Source organism: Lycium barbarum, chromosome 8 (assembly GCF_019175385.1).
Source record: "Lycium barbarum isolate Lr01 chromosome 8, ASM1917538v2, whole genome shotgun sequence".
NCBI classification, from domain to species: domain Eukaryota; kingdom Viridiplantae; phylum Streptophyta; class Magnoliopsida; order Solanales; family Solanaceae; genus Lycium; species Lycium barbarum.
Window position 1 is genome coordinate 121,111,438 of NC_083344.1, and position 23,622 is coordinate 121,135,059.

At 35.1% G+C, this 23,622-nt stretch overlaps 2 protein-coding genes across 2 annotated transcripts; both read right to left on the minus strand.

Annotated features, from left to right (window-relative positions):
- Positions 1 to 843: 843 nt before the first annotated feature.
- Positions 844 to 8,284, minus strand: LOC132607001 (PHD finger protein ALFIN-LIKE 1-like). Its single transcript, XM_060320785.1, has 5 exons — positions 8,048 to 8,284; positions 7,933 to 7,965; positions 6,500 to 6,722; positions 1,473 to 1,593; positions 844 to 1,284 (listed from the first exon to the last, which is right to left on the minus strand). Exons 1-5 carry the CDS (start codon positions 8,139 to 8,141, stop codon positions 1,033 to 1,035), a joined length of 723 nt encoding a protein of 240 aa, XP_060176768.1. The 5' UTR covers positions 8,142 to 8,284; the 3' UTR covers positions 844 to 1,032.
- Positions 8,285 to 18,614: 10,330 nt separating this feature from the next.
- LOC132608245 (GDSL esterase/lipase WDL1-like) lies at positions 18,615 to 22,019 on the minus strand. Its single transcript, XM_060322301.1, has 6 exons — positions 21,872 to 22,019; positions 21,136 to 21,213; positions 20,544 to 20,681; positions 19,946 to 20,022; positions 19,678 to 19,818; positions 18,615 to 18,801 (listed from the first exon to the last, which is right to left on the minus strand). Exons 1-6 carry the CDS (start codon positions 21,980 to 21,982, stop codon positions 18,615 to 18,617), a joined length of 732 nt encoding a protein of 243 aa, XP_060178284.1. The 5' UTR covers positions 21,983 to 22,019.
- Between the last annotated feature and the right edge of the window lie 1,603 nt (positions 22,020 to 23,622).

Sequence of the window (23,622 nt, forward strand, 5' to 3'; positions counted from 1 at the left end):
CTTTTTAAAGTGATTCTTTTCGAAGCTCTTTTTGAGAACAATAGAGAAGAATTAACTTTTATATTGATATCCTGAAAACTAGATGAAAGTTGTTTATGGTGAAAGTTTGTTGTACAGTGAATAGAGCAAGAAATTGCACGGTTTGTCCATCAAATGGGTTGGCCTTTAATTTTAGCCCATCAAATGGGTTGGCCTTTAATTTGAGTCCTTCAGAATCAAAGTTATGCCTAGCGGGACATAAGTCTTTTTAGACGCGGAGCATAACTTGTGGGACATTTTGATGCAAATATACAAACTTATGCCCCCATGAAAAAATTGTTTGGTTTGAGGGGAAAAAATTAAAGACCAGCACAGAATAGAGACCGAAGTGCAAATGACCCTGAATAGAGCGCTCAAAGCAAATACCTGGTGCAATTCCTACCTTTTTATGTCAATTTCAGCCTTTCTTTCATGAACAATGAGTTGGGCTTGAGCCCATATTGCAAGTTTGCACTCTCTTTCTCCCTAGGGATTGCATTTTCTACTACCCAGGTTGGAGATCAAAGCTTATAGGCGTAACGTAAGGGAACAAACGACTTAGAAATGTTGCCAAGAAAAATATTGTCAAGGGCGCTAAATATTATGACAGGAGGGTAGGGTAGCTAGGAATTCCAATGAATGTCGATAAATTTAAGAAACCAACTAAGCCAGCTAAAAGAGTTGCCAACTTCCTGGACTTGAGATCTTGCTTTCCGCTTTACATTAACGACAATCAACAAGCTAACAAGACTAGTAGAACTGTCAGTTAATCATTGATACAATCTGAAACCAGCTCAAACCATAAAAATAATAGAACATCAAGAATTAAGTAACAAACTTTTTATATATTGGGCATCCGAAAATTGATTAATGGAAGAAGCTAAACTTCATCCCTTTGCAAAGGTCATGGTGAAAAATCTACGTTTAGGGTCCCATTACATAATGCTGTACTATTTTGTTAGTTGACAAAGCAACAAAGTTGATGGCATGACCTCCCTCTAATTTATGAAGCAACTATGGTCTGCTCCGCTTCAAGTTACATGACGGGCACTTATACTGCTTTATACTCTCAGCTTTAGCAGGTGTTATCTTCACGCACTTACCATGATACCACCTCTCGCAGATATCACAGCCAATCCAAAATTCATCAGCATTGTAATTCCCACCACAGCTTCCGCATAGTGTTTCACCGTGTTCATCTTCATCCTCCTCGCCACTTTCATCTGCCAGCTTTGGAGTGCTTTTAGGCTGAACATCAGCCGTCCTCTGGAGAAATGTGAGTGCAATTATTTCGTAACCGAAGAAACAGATAATACTAGGTCACGACACACAGAAAGAGAAATTTGAATCTTCACAATGGACTTAATTCCCAAGCAACAACCAGAAGATACCAATGGCACCTACCAACTCAGGAACAATAACGAGAAGATACTGTTGAAGGATGTTTTCCTTACCTTTATGCTACCACGGGATTTGCTCCCGCTATCTGCGCTGGGCTTGTCTTTTATGGGCTTTCTTTCAGCTACAACTTCAAACACAGTGGGCAGATCATTGATCAAGCTGTATAGACGCTTCCTGAGCAGGAATCAACAGCGGAGAAAGTTAGGATAATCTCTTCCTTTCTTTTTCTTTATATAAAATTAATTTAAGCACATTAAATATATCCCCTTTTATACCAATAAATAAAATGGACATTCCCTTTTGTCCAGCTAGAAGAAATTCAGGATAAACTTACTACTCCATCCGTTCCATTTTATGTGATATAGGACATGGAATTTTAAAAAGAATGGAAGACTTCTGGAACTTGCGGTCTTAAACATACCACGACATTTAGAGAGGACGAAGGGTAATTTTAAAACAAATCCAACTGAACAGGGGGAGTTTTGACCCTTCTCCGAAGTAAAAATTATGTAAATTATGCTCCTAGAAGATCCTTGAAGAAACATTACACCATAAAGTAGAGATCGACACACATGTAATGAAGTTTAACCAGGAGCAAAAGTGAAAACCAGTCGAATCACTTGTTTATGGATCCACATGGACAAGAGAGTGAGACTATATGTTGATTCACTTTCACCTACTCCAAGTCTCCAGACATCCACCACAATCAACCGAAAATTTGGAATATTTAAGTAGCACGTACATAAAGAGCCAAACTAGCCAAACCACAACAAAAAGGTAGACAAATACTAAAGCACAACAAGGGATAAAGCAATTTGAAATTTTCTTCTCAAAGACAACAAACGATGTTTTGATTGGAAAACAAAGGAAGTTTCAAATAAGAACTACCTAACATATGCAAGAATTACACTTATAAAAGCAAATATCGTAGTCTAGGTGTTTAGTTAGTCTTTTTAGTTGGCATTTTTTTTGCCCCTGTAAACAATGTGGGTAACTTTCTAGATTTTATCAGCTCCTTTTCTCTAGTTCAGTAGAGATAGGATATCTTTAGATTGTTCTACAGGTTTTGCCAAGCTTGCCAGCTTTTCCCATCTGTAACCTTGCATCTTCTTGATGTTTTACTAATGAATTTTATTACTTTACCAAAAAAAAAAAAAAATCTAAAAATATACCAATGTGCAACAATGACTTTTAATCCAAACAACTCGAATTAAATATCAGTAAACTATAAGTTCAACAAGCCCAAAAGAGATAACTTCAATCACATAATGAGTTTTCAAATTATTGGCCATAAAAGATCAACTCTAGACACTGATTTTATATTTAATTCCTTTGCAGAATCAATAATTAGCTTAAATTGTGAAGGAGAAAAAAATTCATTAGTGACGAGAGACTGAAAGAAAGAAAGAAACAAACAAACAAACAAAAGTAGCAACCAAGAAGACTTGTTCACAGAAGAATGGATCATCTTAAAGAAGAAAAGTACAAAAGAAGCAAATCAAGAAAAAGAAAGAAGGGTTGTTGAAGAAGAACAAAAAGACAAGGAAGAGAAGATTAATATTATCTGCAAAAGAATTCTAGTGTATAACAAAAAGTATTCTCTCTCTCTCTCGCATCATTTTTGGTATTTAACGAAGTGATCACTTATTGCTCAAATCGCTTTGTGCATCAATTTCAATGCTAAGGCATGTTCAAAGTAGTTTCCCTCCACCCACATGAATAGAGGACCTTCGCTTTGCATCACATCATCAATTTTGTGGAAGTGTGGGACCATCTCATCTAAAAACTTAAGTTGTTAGATAGAGCACACTTTTATATACTTAATTATATTCTCAATATGCCCCCTCACATGCGGCCATGATTTTTTTTGTGGGCCAAGCACGTGAAAATTCTTTTTGATAATAGGTGGCAATGAGACTCAAACTCAGGACCTTTGCCGGCTTTGATGCCTTGTTGAAGTGTGTGACTATCTCATCTAAAAGCTTAAGTTGTGAGAGAGAGCACACTCTGTAACTTAAATACTTAATTATATTCTCAACAACTTTAAGCAATGAAGTGATCACTTGTAATAGCACTCTTCAAAAAATTTCTTCTTTCGACCTTCATCTAGCCTAAGGTAGTCAAAATAAAGCCAGGAATCTCTCAATTTTCATTTACCCTTTTACTTGAGAGAGATTTCGTCCTTTCAGCTTCAGATGAATTGAGCCTGTCATCCATTTCATAGTAATCCTGAAAACTGAACCTATGTGCCACAAGCAGGCACCACGAGTTCCTTACTTTTTGTTGAAAATAACACTAGACGCAAGTGCCTTTGGTAAACAAGTGAATAGCATGGTCAGCAGTTTTTGGCTTCTTCTATGGAATATCTTTGGTTCCCTAATCTTATTCCATCAGGAAAAGAAAAACCCCAAGTTATATAGTCCTACTTTGCAACAACAACAATAACAACATACCCAGTGTAATCTCACAAGTGGGGTCTGAGGAGGGTAGGACGTGTGCAGACCTTACCCCTACCTTTGTGGGGTAGAGGTGTGGTTTCCGATAGACCCTTGGCTTAAAAAAAGGTGTAATCAGAGCACAAATATGACAAGTTGGAATTACAGAATCAAACACATGCCAAAAAGTTGAGTTGAATGGTTATTTCAAATTTGACTGATACAAAAGAATAATATACATAGAGCAAGGAATAGTGAAGGCAAAGATTTCCTTTAATAACAGCTCGGTTCTATGGATGTGGGACTATGAGAGCTTTTATAGAGTTAAAATGACTTAGTACATTTGAGGAATAGCATCTTATTTCAATCTTTTTTTGGTGCAATCATGAGATCCATTTTTGTATACTATAAGATTGGGTGTATTTTATGGATAACCATATTTTATTTTGATAAGGTAAAAAAAAATTACTTGATCTTATCAAAAAGAGATTTTCTCTACCTTTTGGTATACTTCTGGTATACGGGGACTTTTCCACATAAACAAAATTACTTTATCTTATCAAAAAGAGATTTTCTTTTAAAAATGGACCAAAATCTGGAGCGACCACAAAGAGAAGTAAAACCAAATCTCCTAGCACATAGCTATCAGGCCTAAGTGATCTGGAAGATAGTTTAACAATCTGGCAAGACTATATTTCCATTTTCAGTTAACTTGTGACTTTAGCAGCCAATTTTTTTAATATAGGCGTATGAATGCAGAAACCTGCACGCTTAAGAATACCATATTCTAGCATAATAAGGGTATTATCTCCAAACATGTTTCGTCTTGATGAAAATTAAATCAATTGTCAGAAAGAGCAACGGGTTTTGGCTCTTTCTTATCCCTTGGGAGTCTATTTTTTCAACATCTAGGTCAATTTAATATAGCAGTTAGAAAAGCCTGTGAAACTTTAGATTTCTAGTGCAGAAGTAGAAAAAGGCAAAGGGAAAAGAAGCTCTAAGTTTTGACACGTTTTAGTTGCATCTGATTAAGACATTCCCACTCGACGGTTTTGCCATCTACAGAAACCATGTGCAACTTTAAAATAAAATAGCCAATATTTCGTAAATGAAAGGGGCAACTTATTGATGATTACACACCAAATTAAAATTAGAAGCTGCAACAGACGCCATTTCCGTAACATAAATTAGTCTCCTCAAGGATAGATACTTCGTGAAAACCTTTATAAAATAGCTATCAAGCTTTTTAAAACTTCTAAATCACAGCGAAAATCAATGAACAATCTGATGGTTCTCATAGAAGGTGAGAGATATCAAGAAACTTTATGCTCATTAAGAATCACGAAATGTCATGCCAACTTTGTGTTCATGATAAATAAAGAGCGTTAGATATAGAATTGACCTAAGGTCTTAGAAGCAGTACAAGCACAGGATACATGTAATCCTAATTGTTGCGGGGTTGTTTTCGTGAAGTACAACCTTCAAGCAAAGTGTTGCGACCCGCTGCTGGACAAACGAGACAATATACACGACAATAGAAAGCATTCCCTCCACCCAATAAGAAATATCTCCAAAACGAACACATTTAAAAAGAGTAATCATCTGGATATGAACAGAAATTGGCGCATTTCAGAGTTCACATATAGAAGAAACTGCAGAATGCCAATATGATAGCATACAAGTAGCTAATTATCTGCCACTTAATGATTTCTTAACTTTATGCACTTGGTCAGCATTTCCATCTACACTTGAAAAGGGAGTAGCTATGTTCCTTTTCCAACAGAGTTTCCTCATAGAAACCCAACTCACGTGCCAACAGATATGTGATGAGGCCCATGCACCACATACCCATAACATAGAAAAAATTTAGACAGTAGTGCTCCAGAACATACAGATTAACGAAAACTACAGTTATATTGGTTCTCGTACATGTATAAAGTTGATGTTAAATATAACTCAATTCTCCTTCAGTTTCAAAGACATACTAAGAACATCAGTTACAAGCATAAAAGGTCAATGATGTTCCATAATGCCTACATCAAATGATATAAATTCCTTGCACCAAATTTTGCTGGCAATTTCCCAGGAAGTCTAGAATAATTGCAGGACAAAGAGAATGATTATCATGTAAGGAGACTTTCTTACTTATGAATTCTAAGTAAAGAGAAATCTTCAGCATTACAACAATATCTTCCTTAAAATATACAACTATTACAAACAAACAAAAAAGATATAGGAAACGAGATAACTGGAAAGAATTCGGCCTAGTTTCTCATCCGTGTTTATAATGGCAATTGGTGAAACTTTCCCTGCTAAAGTTGCCTTCCTCAACCACCAACACATTCAATTTTATCCAATTAGCAACAACTTTATTCGGGTAATTGTAGATTTTTCCGTGTAAGACATCAAAAGAAATGCGAGAATCATGTACGCAGGAGGAGTGATAATCCTAACAGAATATAACTCTATATCGACTATCTTAAGAGCTCCAACAATTAATATCATGTGTCACCAGTAACATTTATCAGAGAGTCACCAGTAGGACTTTTTGAGGTATACACACAACTACACAGACAATTTTTTTAGAGTTCTTTTCATATCTGATTAAACTGATTTATCCCAATTCTCAACCAATAAAAGAGTACCTTTCATTTCTGTTAAGACGAGCTCCAAAGTAGTAGGCAACGGAAAGCAACCAACAATCACTGTGCACAGCGACCAGTGAAAGCCAATCTCTACGATTCATCCCATCCCTTGCAAAGTTGATCCCAAGTGCTGGCTCTGGGAGCTCAGGTGGAACTTCCTCAGCTGGAAGGTTGACTTCCCAGGTTCCATTTGGATGTCCATACAGACACAAATTTTCCTTTTCTACAGCAAGTAATGCAAAATGAATTTAAAACAGACAGAAACGTTAACACAACACAAATTTAGAACCACAACTTACTTTTCAAAGGAAAAAGATCGACCCGTTTGGACCTTTTTTTTTTTTTTTTGCTGCTTTTTTGTCAAGTTTTTTTTTTTTTTTTGATGACATGGGAACCTGCAGCCACTACCTTTCGGGTGCGCACAGGGTAAACCCAGCTCCTGTGCAATAGCTCGCAAACCACACAGGAGAGGTAACCCGCACTATTTGGTTATACATAGTGTCAATTTTTCACTCCAAACTTGAATAAGAAATTCAAGTTCGAAAACTGGCAAGTAGAAAAAGAAGTTCCCTCACAATACTTCAATGCTTTTTTCAATTGAAATGCATGTCCAAACACAACTTCAACTTCCTAATATACTTTTACAACTTAGCCTCAAATACTACTTGCTTTCAAATATCACTCAATTTATGTCCGAACGCCTACTTAGAGAAAACTGAAGAAGTCACATCAGGCCCAATATCTTCAATATGTTCAGATTCCCATGTCAAAAAAAAAGTTAGGACAAATACTTGTCAAAAAAATATCATCTTTCTAAGAGAAAATTTTCTTTTTACGCACTACTTCATCCATAGTAAAGCAATTGTAGACAATTCCAGATAAAATCTGAAAATTATTTACAAGGAGTAGAGCTGACAAATAGGCGGTTTAGGCAGTATTTGACGGGTCAAAATGGGCTAAATCAATAAAACTGATAAAAGTTAGTTGCGCTGAGATGGGTTGAGCCAAGATAAGCTAATCAATGGATCATAGCCCCACTCGTCCAACTCTTACCAAATATTAATTTCTTTATTTGTTTTCTTATAATTTGTTTAAGTACCAAATAAAACTAATAAAAAGAATTCTTCTTTATAGCTATATAAAACATATCAAACAAAAAATAAAGTTAAATATTTTAACAAGATTTCTCATGAGTCAATTTGGGCCACGTACTTGACCCAAATCAGCCCAAATTTTAAATTGACTAATTTGCAGGGGTTGGTTTCAATGGGCTAATTTCGCCACCCCTAAAGAACAATAATTTTGTATTCAAAAAAATAACTAGCAAAAAATGATTTTCTCATTAACTTAGCATATCAGTTCCATTTATTACAACCCCAAGCCATAATTTCGATCTACAAAGTAACACAAAATCAATAGAATTGAAAAATTACCTGGATCACACGCATTAGAGAATTCTTCCACATCTGAAATAATTCCACAGTCCATTAAAAAAAAAATTAAGACAAAAACATGCATTTATGTATGATTTAATGTTGAATAAGTTACCATTAGTTAAAGCAAGAACTATGCCAGCACGACGAGCGTTATAATCTTTAAAGATCTCTTCTATAGTTCTAGGACTTGGAGAAATTGAAGCCATAAAAATTAAATAAATCAAAATTTATTATGAGATCTTTAACAATTAAGAGAAAAAAAATTACTGTGAACTAAAAAAGAAAAATAAAATGAAATTGAATTGAAGAGAGGGCTGAGTATTTGGAGTTCACGTTACGTGAGATTGTGAGAATCGATTATAAATTGAGCATGAGAGTGTGTGAAGAAAAGACCAAAATAGTCCTTAATGTATAGGGGTAGGACTAGTTTGGTCCTTAATATATGATAGGTGACAGAACCGGTCCTTGATATTTACAAAGGTGGGCATGTTTAGTCCAAAATCATAAAAACTAATGGAAAATAGAAAAGTTCCGTTAAACTTAAAAGATGTTTGCTGCTTCCGCTCCAGTCAAACTTATAGTTTGTTGGGAAAGGATCCCCTCCAGTGGAATCGAGTCCAGTAATGCTCAATGCTACTTTGGTTTCATGCCACGTGTACAAAGACTATTCTATGGTTGGATTTCTTTTGCTTGCCATTAGAATTGAAGTGAAGAATCTTTTTACTCAAGAAATGGAACATGGAAAATCGATAAGAGGGGATTGCTCAGATAATAAGCGTCCTCCACTTTCAACGCAAAGGTTGCGAGTTCGAGCCACCAAGAGAGCAAAAGAGGAGCTCCTGGGTGAGGGAGGGGTTTTAAAAAAAAAACACGGAAAAACCAAAAGAAATAGGAAAAAAAAAAAAGACAAAAAACTAACGGCGTTAAAGTTAAAGAGGCATATGCAGCAACTGTGTGTTTTATGATCTTGGGCCCAGTGAACATCGTCTAACTTAGAAAGGGCAATTTACGTGATTGCCATTCAGGAGTGGTATTTAATTTTTGCCCCTTAAATTTAGGGGGTGTGCAAAAACCGGTTTAACTGATAAATCGAATCAATAGAAACGCTATTGGTTTATTAATATCGGGTTATTGGGTTAACGACTTTGTAAAAATTTTTACTGGGTTATCGGTTCGGTTACCAGTTTTAAGGATTTAGCTAATGGTTAAACCGATAACCCAATAAATTTATATTAAAATTACCTTTTTATCCCTAATTATATAGTAGTGGCTTTAAATTTTATTTTTTAAATACAAACCTATTTCTAAATTATTTACTGCAGGTACGCTCATTCTCTGAAAGTCTCAATTCTCATACGAAATTAGGGCTTGCCATGCCTCTTTGCCCCGCCTCTCTCCCTTACTTCTCAAATGAACAAATGGGGTTGAGCTAGTTTATGAATTGTGAACTGGCCTCGTTTTGTTTTTGAAGGATTGCTACAGTGCATTTTATAGTTTTTATCTTGTAATTTGTATAGACTTTATGCATGTAGGCAGTGTATATATGAACATATGAAAACAAGAGAAAGCAAAAAAAAATTAGCGAAGCATTTTCTTATTGGTTAAACCGAAAATCGATAAATCGAAAACCAATAACGAATATTTTCTCAGTTTGGTTTTGATTTAGCATATTTATAAATCGAAAATTGATAAACTGAATCGGTAATTTACAAAATCGAACCGATCGAGGAGCACCCCTACTCAAATTGTTGGTCTTTAATTTTTGCCCTTCGCCTGAAAACTCATGTGTTCCGGGTTCGAACCCCCGCTCAGTTAAAAATTTAAAAGAAAATAGCAAGACAGAGTTTATTCGCAAGGTACAATTTGCCTGCAAAACTCTACCTTAAGCCTTAAGGCAGACAAAACTCTACCTTAAGGCAAAGTTTGCTACCTTATAAGGCAGAGTTTGCTTCCTTAAGGTAGAGTTTGTCTTCAGGCATAAGGCAAACTCTACCTTAAGGTCGAGCTTGAATCCAAAACTCCGCCTTGCGATTTTTTTAAAAAAAAAATTGACTGAGTCGGGGTTCGAATTCAGAACCTATGAATTTTTAGGCGAAGAGTAAAAATTAAAGACCAACACTTTGAGGGGACAAAAATTAAAGACCAGTGCCTTTGAAGGGCAATCTGCGCAAAACAAAAGACTTAGAATCACACAGAGGCGGATGGAGTACTAGAACTTGAGGTTCAATTGAACCCCCAAACTTTCGATGCGGTGTATAAATTTATGTGTAAAAATTTACTAAATACAATAAATAGTAGATATGAACCCATAACTTTAGAAATATAATGGTTCAATGCTAAAAAATTTAGAAGGTTGAACTCCTAGAATTTAAATCCTAGATCCGCCTCTAGAATCACATATACTCTAATGGCTTTCATGCATGTACCAAATAGGACAATGAAGTTGTATAAACTTCCTCAAAATCTTAGTTTAATGATTTTTTTATTGTGATATGTTTCTCTTTTGGTTAGTATATATCTACATGTTTGACTGTGCAATATATATTTTGATGAGGGGTGTTACGAATTGATCCCAACTCAATGTGGATACCAGCAACAATGTCATACAAGAATCCGCGACTTAAGTAGCACAAACAAAGAAAAATTGAACCAAACTAGTACTAAAAAAAAAAAACACATTAATAGATTTCACACACGAATTTCGTGCATGAAAGGACCAAACTGCAAAAATGCACTTTGAGCTTTTCACGCACGAAATTCGTGCGTGAAAGGAGTAAGTTGCAAAAATATACTTTCCACCTTTCACGCACTAATTTCGTGCGTGAAAGAGCAAGTTTCCATTTTGCCTTTCACGCACGAATTTAGTGCGTGAATGATTCCAACAAAAACCCGTCCCCTCCTTCCCCACCACAGAACCCGACAGCTCGCCCCCACCCACCGCCATTAACACCGATTTTCGGTGGTCCCCAACCCCAAAAATGCTATTTTCTTATTATTTTTCAATCCAAAACTCAATATTCTTGGTATATTGAAGTGTAGGACCAAGTTTCTAAGGTTAGATTTTGGAATAGAGCGACGCAGAAGTCATTTTGAAAACTCAAAAAAATCTTCAATCTAGGTATTTCACTACGAATTTTTTATTACATTGCTAAATATATTATTACCCTAAGGTTTGTTGAGGTGGATTTGTCATTTTGCGCTATTGTTTTGTGCGTTTTTGGGCAGTGCCCACGCACTGTTGGGACTGCCCCTTTTTTTTTTTTAATTTGTTTATGTATTGTTAATTAGTTAATTATTTAGTAATTGTTTATTTAGTATTTATTAATTGTTTGATTAGCGACTTTAGTATTTATTAATTGTTATACTAGCTATTTTAATTGTTAGACTAGCTAATTATTTATTGAGTTTTTGTTAAGCCAATTGTTTATTTGCTAATAATTTCTTAATTGTTTCATTAGTTAATTAATTGTTTATTTGTTAAATATACGATAATAATTTATTAATTTTTTGATTAGTTACTTAATTGTTTATTTATTAAATATATGATAATAACTTGTTAATTATTTGATTAGTTAGTTAATTGTTTATTTATTAATTATTTATACTAATTGTATGCTAACTAATTGTTAATTATTTGACTTATTAATTTTTAATCTTTATATTTTAGGATTGAAAACCCTTAGTTTAGGATTCATAACCCTTAGTTTAGGATTCATAACCCTTAATATAATTTCCGATAAAATATTACATAACTAATATTATTTGTTAATGATTTATTTAAAATACGTAAAACAGATGGGTCACCACAATCCTTAATAAAATTTTCCATAAAAGATTACATAACTAATATTACTTGTTAGTGATTGATTTAAAATACGTAAAATTGATGGGTCACCACAATCCTTAATAAAAATTTTGATAAAAGATTACATAACTAATACTACTTGTTAATGATTGATTTAAAATACGTAAAACAGATGGATCACCACCCTCTTGATCTGGGGCCCTTCGACCGAGAGTTACTGTATCTTTAGCCCGAGCATAGGTCGCAACATATATGGACATCCGACTTGCAGCCTGAGTCTCATGTTCGTACCCGGTTAGGGGACTCAGCATGGGAGATCTTAGCTTCTCACCCCCCACATCCTCGTGTCCTGGATATACTACGTCGGGGAGGTATCTACCGGTGCGTCGAAGGTTGTCGGCTACAGCACGATAGGTCGCTAGTGACGACATTGATTGAGAGGTGGCGACCGGAGACGCACACATTTCATCTCCGCACCGGTGAGGCTACCATTACCCTTCAGGATGTAGAGGTCATTTATGGGCTACAGGTTGATGGACGCCCATTGTATATTGAGGAGCCCCCTGTGCTGCCCCCTTACCGGGATGAGTTGACTAGGCTCACCGGTTTCGCGGCTCTGGATGGTCATATTTCCGGCCAGAGTCGGCTTTTATTGTTCGCCCTTTACGCTCACTTGCGCCTCACAGACATGCAGCATCCGATTGGAGAGGACACGCCTCAGGCTGATGTTGACCGACGCGCACGTCTATACCTACTCGTCATATTCGGGGCCATCCTGTTCCCGAACACTTCGGGTTCGCATTTGAGCTTGAGGTATCTTCGGTATATCAACGATCTTGTCGAGCTAGGATGTTATAGTTGGGGCGATGTAGAGGTAACCGATGATGAAGATGATGATGATGTTCAAGTTGGTATGACCAACAATATTCCTCAAAGCCAAAACCAACAGGAACCGATGGCTGAAAACCCAACTTCTGAAAGCCCAATTCAGTGGCATTCTAACAATATCCCTTATCTTGACAACCTGCAGGGTCGTGATGATGCATTTGTCTTCACAAGAGAAGATGATGATAGTCGCCAAAAAACCTGGATTGAACCAAAGGATCTCAATAAAGATTGATGCTACCTTGCAAAGGGAATGTTGTTCGCATCCAAAAAGGCGTTGCAACGGGCTGTCAAAATTTATTGTTTTAAGGACATGAGGGAGTTTAAGGTTGATCAGTCAAACATAAAGATATGGAGACTAGTTTGTAAACGACGGTATTAAGGCTGTGAGTGGTTGCTTCGGGGAATTGTTAAGCCTGATGGTATGTGGGCTATCACAAAATTCCGCGAAAGACACACTTGTGATATGGAAGAAAATCGAGCAGATCATTATAATTTAGATACAAACATTATTGCTCAAGTATTACTTAAAGACGTTGCTGAAACGCCAAGGTAACTTATCCTACCTAGTACATTATATGTCTTATATCGATTAAAAGATCATTACTAAATGTTGTTTGTTTAAACTTGTACAGGATCCCCATCAAATATTGTATTCGAAACGTTCAAACCATATATAGTAAAACTATAAGCAACAGAAAGGGATTTCTCGGGCGTAGACGCGCTTTTGAGATGGTCTTTGGAAATTGGCATACTTCTTTTCAATCGCTGCCAAGGTATATGACAGCTCTACAACATTTTAATAATGGTACTGTTGTAGAGTGGCGGCTTATAGAGGGTAAAATCTTCAACTTCGTATTTTGGACATTCAAACCATGCATTGATGGTTTTGCTCACTGCCCACCAGTGATATCCATAGATGGTACGCATGTATATGGTGCCTACGACATCAAGCTCCTAATTGCAATAGGAATGGATGCCAATGGGTCAATATTTCCTCTTGCTTTCGCAATTGCCACTAACGAGAGCAACGACACATGGGGGATCTTTTTGACCCATTTGAAAACTCATGTTATTAAGGATCGTACCGGCATATGCGTGTTGTCTGATCGTCATAAAGGCATATTGCACAATATGGCTAATTTATCGGGGTGGCAGCCTCCCTTTGTTTACCATCGCTATTGTTTAAGGCACTTAAAGGCAAATTTGCAATCAACGTTTCACAATGGCACACTAAACAAATTGATATGGGGGGCTGCGATGGAGCATCAACAACGAAAATGGGCTGCAAAAATGGATCTGATCAGGGCAGTGAGTGAACCCGCATATGTTTGGTTGATGAAGCTCGAAGTTGAAAAATGGACGCTTCATGCTGATGGAGGCAAAAGATGGGGAATGCTCACAACAAACATCTCAGAATCTTTCAATGGCTTGCTGAAATCTGCTCGAGGACTACTTGTCACCGCAATGGTGAGAATGACTTTCAAGCAGGTTGTGGAGCGATTTGTTGTTAGGACAAGGCAGGCTAGAGCGATATTAGCAAACGGCGGGACATGGATACCAAAGCCCTTCAAAAATATGGAGCATTATAGAAAAAAATGTGAGCATCACCAAATGACCGAGTATGACCCAATTCAACATATGTATGAAGTTAGGACGAGTTATCACAACGGTAAGGGTGGAAACGTGCATACCGTTTATGAGGCAACAAGAACATGCACTTGCGGTAAGTGGCAAACGTATCACATGCCGTGTTCTCATGCTGTCAAGTGCTTCGAGAGAATGAGAAAAACGGTAACAAGTTATGTGGCGGGGGAATACAAGGTCCACAGTTACCTTAGAGCATATTCCGGCCAATTCCACCCACTTGGTAATGAAGCTTATTGGTCAAACGAGTCGTTTTCGATGGTTGCTAACAAGGATTACATCAGGAAATTGGGCATTAACTCACTGAGTCGTAGACCCAATCAAATGGATGTTAGTGAAAGAACTTATTCTCGCAAGTGCTCTACCTGTAAGCAATATGGTCATGACAAGCGTTCGTGTGGGCAACAAGGCCGTGGTAGTACAAGCACGTCTCGAAGTAATAGAGCCTCTAGAACTTGAAGATTGTATTATTATTGTATTACTATGAATTAATATTGTAATTAGATGGAATGAATTATTTTTTAATTAGTATAAACCTCTCGTATTGGATGAATTATTATTAAATCAAATATTTATATTTGTACATTCAAATATAATAAAACACTTAAATCAAAACCCTATAAATATGACAAGTTTCAAAACTTACTTCGGGGCACTTTAGAACCCCTAAAACGGCGATCCAAACGTTTAGGTGGACTTGATGTAATGAGCCGACATTATTGTACGCAAAAAAAGATATTAAGTTTTATATAAAATATTGATATTTTGGGGTTTTGAAACATGACTAATCTTTGCCCAAAGTATGAAAAAAAATGTGATTTGAAAGGTAACACCAAAAAAAAAAAAAAAACTCTGCTGGTTCACGCACGAATTTCGTGCGTGAAAGGCTCAAAGTGCAATTTTGCAGTTTGGTCCTTTCACGCATGAAATTCGTGCGTGAAACCTATTAATGTTTTTTTTTTGTACTAGTTTGGTTCAACTTTTCTTTTTTTGTGCTACTTGAGTCACGGATTCGTCATAAAAGGGAAGAAAATGCACGGTTTGTCCTTTCAAATGGGTTGGTCTTTAATTTTTCTATTATATATAAGTGGCAAAGGAGGGCAAACATAGCATTGACAAATTATACAAAAAGTTGTCTGAGTTTGTACACTAAATTTGGACTTATTTCAATTGTACTTGGTTTCTTTCCTTTTTTTTCCGGTTGTGGGTCCACTTCATTTAACAAATACTACTACTTGGTTTGCCACCTATTCTTTGTACACGTGTATTCTACTTTTACGTTATCATATTTCTTTACTTCTACACTTCATTTTATTACTCTATTATAGAAAGCACATGAAATTGTACTCTAAGCATGGACTAACATGTGTACATTTCAGAAGTTTAACATTAATTCTACCTCTTGTGTGTTTATTTTTTAAGTCTCCACATGTCCGCAGTGTCTCAATTATCCTTTCATTTTCTTCATTTGGCATATAGTCCCTCTGTCTCAATTCAAGTGTCTAAGTTTGACTAGACACGGAGTTTAAGAAATAAAGATAGACTTTTGAATCTTGTGGTTCTAAATAAAAAATGTGTATAATATAAATATCCTTTGAATCTTGTGATTATAAACTTGACATGTAGGATATGTGAATTATCAACTTACTAAATTTTAAAAAAAAGGTGGACATAACCAAAATAAGAAAATTTAACAATAATTGAGAAATTAAGAGGAACAGAAATAAAATATGGAGACTCACTAAGGAGAATCGCGGAATCTTTTACAAAATATATAAACGATAAAGACTAACTAAAGCAAGTAACCAAATTAATCATGTTGGCCCCGTGCATTGCACGGGCATGGTTTGCTAGTTTGTCCTTCAAATGTGCTGGTCCTTAATTATTTTTTGCCCCTAGCAATTGAGCTTTATGTCTAGCGGGACATAAATTCTTTAGTAAAACTTACACAAATAGTTACCTTTTAATAGCTTCTAACTAGTTATAGCTACAAGTTGAAGATTTACAATTCATATTTTCTTTTGGCTGTATTTCAGTTGTATCTCGCATTTTTGAAATACAGTGAAATATAGCGAAATACAAAGAAATACAAAACACGTTAGAGCAAATTTAGTCTCTATTTTTGGAACATATTTTTTAAAAAATATTCTGAGAGAAAAAATAGGGTATATTTTTGGAACATAATATTCTTTTCCTTTTTAAATAGTAAGTCAAATTAAATCAACCATATTTCACACAAATCACTGAAGAGTAAAATCAGGCCTATTTATGGAACAATTTTTTTTTTTTTTTTTTTAAAATTATGGGATTCAATTTAAAACTTCCCATAAATCACGCATAATGGCTGCTCTTCCATAAAAACTTACCAATCTCTCTCAACTTTTATCACAATCAAAACTTTTTGAATTCAAAACCACTAAAGATCTAAAACTTCCAAATACAGAAAAATAATCACTAAAATATAGTGAAATATGGTTAATTGTTTAAGAAATATAAAGTTGAAGTATGCGTATATACAATGGAATTATGAAAAATATCAGAAACTGTTTCATAAATTAGAAATACAAAATGCAGAAATACATTGAAATACAGCGAAATACAAAAGTCGTGAAAACAAAGTGTAGTAAAAATAGGCTCTATATTTGGAATATTCACTATATTTACACCAAAAAAAGATAAATACATTGAGATACAGCGAAATAATGTACTGAAATACACTGAAATATACTGAAAATTAAATATATTGTTTTTTAATTCACAGAAATACACTGAAATATTTTATCAAACACTTGGTGGGCATGAAGCTCCACAACTCTCATCAATTGTATTCTCATGGGAAAGAAGCGAGTCGTCTCAGATTACTACAAAAAGGACGTTATCCGGAGATAAAGACTTTCAATTAGACTAGTTAATAAAGCTTCACTCCGTTGTCCTTCACCGTTGTTAGAGTTCTGTTTTTCACTCCATCGTCGACCATGACTTCACTCCGTCGTCGACCATGGCTCTTTTTAATAAAGCTTCACTTTGTCGTCGACCATGGCTGCTGCTACTACTGTAGGATTCTTCTGATTTGTAAGAGAAAATGAGATCTAGGGTAGCTGATGGAACAGAAACATATGGAGTTCAGATTTGAAGAACTAGAACCTTAAGGTTTTTTTCGAGTTTGGAGATGGAGATGGTAGTAATAGTGTTGGTGGTGTTGACGACGGCGTGGGTGGTGGAGATAGAGAAGAGATGGAGGGGTAAGTGAGGGGAAGGAGAAGAGAGGCTGGAGATAGAATAAGGGAGGGAGAGAGGCAGCAGTGAGGGGAAGGAGAGAGAGGAAAGGGATTTTTTTTAGGGTTTGGAGAAGATGATACATCTTAAATGTGTAGTGAGGGAGAATAGAGAGGTACATGTATTTCAAAAGTTACTGGACTAGTTATGAAATGTAATTTTGGAAAAATAAAGCTACGAAAATTAAATAAAAAATAATGTAGTTATTATTTATAAATAAGTCTTACAGGTAGCTATGACAAGTAAATTTTTCAATTCTTTAAGGATGTGAAGTATAACTTGGGATATTATGATGTGAGACAAAAATGCAAATGACCCCATTCAAGGAGCTATTGGGCTAAGAAGAGCTATTGGGCCTACAAGAAGTCATATATAGGACTAGAAGGCCTTCAAAACGGCTACTTTGGGATCCAGGCGCCTTTGTCAAAAAGGACCAGGGGTTAGCAACGAAAGGTGTATGCATATGTGATTATGCTGAGGCAAAATCTGTATCTCTTTCCTCTTTCTCTGGGTCTTGTTCATCATCCCCTTCCATTAGTCTTTTGATCCCTAATTTTTACTTTCAATATTTTTGCATTTGGCTTTTGCTATTTAAGCCATTGCGTTTACTTTCTGGAATTGTAATTGAACTATAGTCTTATTTTTAATATAGTTGAGAATGTGATTACTGTTACAGAGGATTTGAGTTCATTACAAAAGGCCCAGAATAAGCATTAAGGTTTATTCATACATATAAAAGATGACATTGAGGACTCACAAATAAGAAAATTTTCACTCTAATTCATGAAAGGTAATACGAGCTCAAAACGAACTCGCTGCCATAATTCGTCCTATTAATTTTCTTGTTTGGATACGGAGCATTTGAAAGACTGCTATTATTTTATAAATGAAAGGAATCGTCAGACGAAGTGGGAGAACATTTCTTCAATTGCAGAAGAGTTACAGAGCATCAAACAGGAAAATGATAAAATGAAAATTACATTTCTTATTCTTGCATACTTTAATATGCACCCAAAGCTTTTGGGGTTTTAATTAAATTCATGAGAAACAATTTATCAGTAGAGTTTTACTCATACTCCTTCTGCCAGGAATCAAGGTTCATCTCATCAGCACCAAGTGGTATATTAATATCAGAAAATTCATCAGCCATTTTGGTCCAATGTAGGCTTGGCTTCCACTCTGCCTCAGTAAGTACCTTGGATATTTTCTTCACCACAATGTCACTTCCTTCCTTTGTTAAATGCATCCCATCCCTGCATAACAAAATTAAAATTAAGTCCACCATTTTCTTCATGAATTTTACTATTAAACTTTCTTCTTTCGTTTAAAAATAACTATATTTAGGAATAATAACATTTGGTCCTTTAGTTACTGATAAATTCTACTTTTGGTTCTTGAGATAGATGACTCAGCATATTTAACTTTTCATTAATTAAAATGTGTTTTGTTGGTCATATTGATGTAGAAAATATGTTATATTTGGACTTTTTTAAAACTATCTTACTCTTACAATGTTACATATGGAGTAGCAACACAAAATTAATATAATACATGGGTAATTAGCTGGTGAAAAAAGTTGAAAATTTGTGGTAAATTTCTTAACATTCACCAGCAAATTAAAGGGATCAAGGGTGTGTTTGGTATGATGAAAAGAAAATAAGTGATTTCGCTACTCATTTTCTTATGTTTGGTACACAAATTGGAAAATATTATTTTAAGAGTATTTGCATATATTTATAGCAAAACATTATGAAGTTTTTGAATTCCAGTGCAACTTCTGAAGGTGGGGTAGACAGGAAGTGGGGATTAGCTGGGGGTGGATGGGGTAGGCAGGGGTGGGGGTAGGGCGTCACGGGGGTGGGGGTGGGGGTGGGTGAATAGTGCAGGGGTCGGTTGTGGATACAGTTGGTGTGTTTTTATTGATCCAGAAAATGTTTTTCCTCAATTTTTTAGAGAAAACATTTTCATCTATTTTCTTCAATTTTGAGGAAACATTTTTCATCATACCATCACACTCCAAAAGTGGTATATTCATTGAAGGTTAATTATGGTCAAAGTCACAATTATCGATAATTGAGGGACTAAAATTATTACTACTATTTTATTATGTGTGGCAAAATTTTTATTACCAGAAGACTGTAGTCAACCAATCAGGGCGTTCTTGAAGTGCTGACCAAAAATCAATAACCTTGACGCCTAATTCTTGGCCTAATTTAATACCAGCTTCAGAGTATATGCGGGATCTCTCATTTGTTCTACCTCGATTATCCCTAATAATTCCAAGTAATTAATAATCAAAGATTAGAAGCAGGATGAATTAATAAATTTAAACAACAACTAAATTACTCAAAAATTAAATAAGAAATCGTGTTTCAAATATCGGGGTTAATTAATTACCCATAAAAATGGACAATTTGTTCCTCGTTCACCGCAGGAGCACTTAGCATAATTATACGAGTCTTTTCTGAAAGGCTCTGCAAGTGATGTGACGAGATTTTGTTAGAAATACCAAATAAATTGACATCACATTAGCTTAATTAAAAAGGATTAATAAAACTTCTAGTTACTTAATTATTAATAAACTTTAATTTTAGTTCTTACGATATTTGACTAAACACATTTAGTCTTTAATTAATAGAAACATGCATTTTTGATCTCTTTGCTTGTGAATATTTATAAATTTACCACGATTACCGGCTGTTTCGCCACTTAATTACCTATGTATTATGTTAATCTTGTACCAATACTCCATATTCGACAGTAAATATAGTACTTGTAAAATTATTTCAAGCATAACCGTTCCAGAATTAATTTCGAAGGGTTCAAAAACACATATATATTTCAATTAATTGAAGGTTAAATGTGCTTTATCAAATATCACAAGGACTAAAATTAAAATTTATCAATAACTGACGGACCAAAAGTACCATTAGCTCATTAGAAAATATTCCAAAAAATGCAAATTGTTCCAGAATTAACTTCAAAGATTATATACCTTGATATGAAGTACAATTGTCTTCATGTTTTCAACATATTCTTCAAGAGGAACATGTGTGCTGCCAGGAAATTCAGGATCTACTGAATCATTCCCACCAAAATAAAGTATGACAAGAGAAGGCTTAATATCCGCATCCTACATGTGAATTAAACAAATAGTAACAAATTAGATCTCTAGATAAAAAGGTTTTCTTTTGAGGAAGAAACATAAACATCACCACAATTTTGGGACATCGCTAGCCAATAAGTTCTAAACTATTGGTTTTAGTTGTAATGCCAATCTGTATTTTAGCTATCATCAAGGGTGTGGTAGGATGGATGAGATACTTTTACATTTAATCAGAGATTTGGGGTTCGAGCTTTGATAATTAAGAACACTTGGTAAAACTTTTCCCCTTTTAATAGGCCCTATGAGTCTCAAATCTAAATCTAAACTTTTCCCCTTTTAACCTTGTGATACCAAAACCTCTACCTGCTCTATTACCAGGTTAAAGTATGTATCCATCTCATCAAAAGTTTAAACTTATTATAGAGAGCACGTTTTTATTTACTTGATAGATTTAACATACAAGCAATATTTCATTAGGTACCTTTGGGAAAACTTTGTCCAAAACTTGAAGAGCCATCCTTGAGTTCCAACCAGCATATCCACGCAATGATATATCTGCCTGCAATATATATTTTTACCAAGCTTCTTATGGCATATCTAGTAATAGAGGCTACTTATTAGTAGCATCTTGCTCCAATAAATTTTTGTGTTCCAGTAGTACAATATGGTAGGAGTATTCAATTGATCCAAAATCATACAGATCTTTGAAAAAGCTAAATATCACCATTTTTTCAGTTGAGATATAATTCGCTGTTAATAAGACATAAAAGTGCATCATTTTACTATCTAGGCAATGGTGGCGACACTTGTTGCCTTGTTAATTCCATGTCCGAACCAAATCTGGCTCAGATAGGATAAATTAATTATCATGCTTTCCAATCAATGAAATCGTATATCCTGATTGGTATTAAATTTCTAACTATAGATACTCACAGGATCATAATCCAATCCGCATCTGTAATATTCTTATATAGTATTTCCGAGGTGTCATTTTCTACTGCGATGTTTTACTAGTCAGAGAGTTAATAAAGAAATGAAGATTTTTGGAACTTGTAGTACTAAAGACGCCAACATTTTCGTGACTATAAAAGCATGGGATTAAAAGTAAAACGAGAAGTTTGAAATTAAATTATTCTCAAACATAAAACAAGACATTTCTTTTTAAGTAAATCACTAAAAAGAAAAGACTGCCACATAAAATGAAACAGGGGAATTACCTTGCGAGAGTAGAGGCAAGTGAGCGTTGCACCCCAACCATGAAGATGGTAGCTTAACTGCACTATTGATGAACCAAATAGCAAAAACAATGGACGAATTGGTCCTACCATTTTTTCTTTTCTGTGTCTTTTCTGATCTTAGTAACAGTTTTCCTTTTTGATACACAAATTAAACAGCTCCGTAACCCTGTATTTATAATGGATGATGCCTACAAACACAGAGATTAATTAATTTCTTCCTCCATATAGGCACACCAATATAATAATATGCCGTGCACCTTTAAATTTTTTGGTATTCGTCCACCTTTTCTAAATTCCCAGCTTATTATATTCTAATGATTCCATCTTTTTCAGTCTCCACGGCAGTTTAATTAATCAATGTCTAATTAATATAGCTTGACATGTTCACATTTCTGATTATTATCACATCACGGGGAGTGCCTTTTGGAATAAAAATATGGATGTATTTGTCTAATTATCGTTACCGTTGCTCTATTGTCGCATTTTAATAGAGAAATCTTGAATATATTACGCTTATTTTTCCATTGTCATTTACTTGCTACTCATTGTTTATCAGTCATCATCAATTGTAACAAATAATCTGTCTCCTCACAATGTGTATATACTTTTGCCCAAATATCATGGAACCATCAAAGATGGATGTAGATGGAAAAAACCTGGACACTTGGGCCCCGGTGGGGGGTGGGGGAGGAGCTTGTAGATTTTATAAACAAAAAACAATTGAAACAGATGGATAATGAGAATTGAAAAAGGAAAAACGTTGTCTAACATGGATGGCTAAGAACATATACTTAAATCAATATGCCAAGCCTGTTCACCTTTCTCAGCGTATTTTATTATAGAAAGTAGCATACTTCTATTTATTAATTTTTTTCTTTTATCGCTCCCTCACGTATGGTGTGAGTTTATTTTTTCACCAATCAAGCACGTAAAATTCTTTTTGATAATGGATGGCGTGCGTTAGATTCGAATTCAGAAACTCTGGCCTGCTCTAATACTATATTGAAGCGTGCAGTCATCTCATCTAAAAGTTTAAATTGTTAGTGAAAACAGACTTTTATTTACTCAATTACTATGTCTTTAAAGAGTCATCTCGATTGAAACAAATAGGCGCGTCTCCCCGAAATGATATTAATACTTTTTATCCATATAATATTTTATATGGAACCATATGTAGATAGAAAAATATGAGTTTAAGTTCTATATCTATGCACTACGGTGCAAAGTATATTTATATTAATACAACTTGCCATGTTCCAATTCCTGATTATTATTTCATCTGGAGGCGTGCCTTTTGAAGAAAAATATGGATATATTAGTCCATATATCGTTACCATGGCCCAAATTGTAGCACTTTACTCGAGAAATCTTGAATATATTGCGCTTATTCTTCCTATGTATTATCTCTTGCTTTGCTTTTACTCCTAATGTCCGAGTCATCTCAATTTTAACAAATAATTCCTTGGAACAATATGGATAATACTTTTTTGCCCAAAATATCATGGAATCATAGTTGTAGATGGGAAACAACAGGAAATTTGTATACTTCTTCACCGGCAATAATTTGGAAACCGGGGGGTTGGTTGAGGCAGGGGCAGAGCCACATAGGGCCCGGGGGAACCCCCTTTGGCGGAAAAAAACACTGTTTATATATGATTAAAATTATTTTTTATGTATATATAGTAGATGTTGAACCCCATTTGACTTCTTCGAATGTTTACTTTTTTATA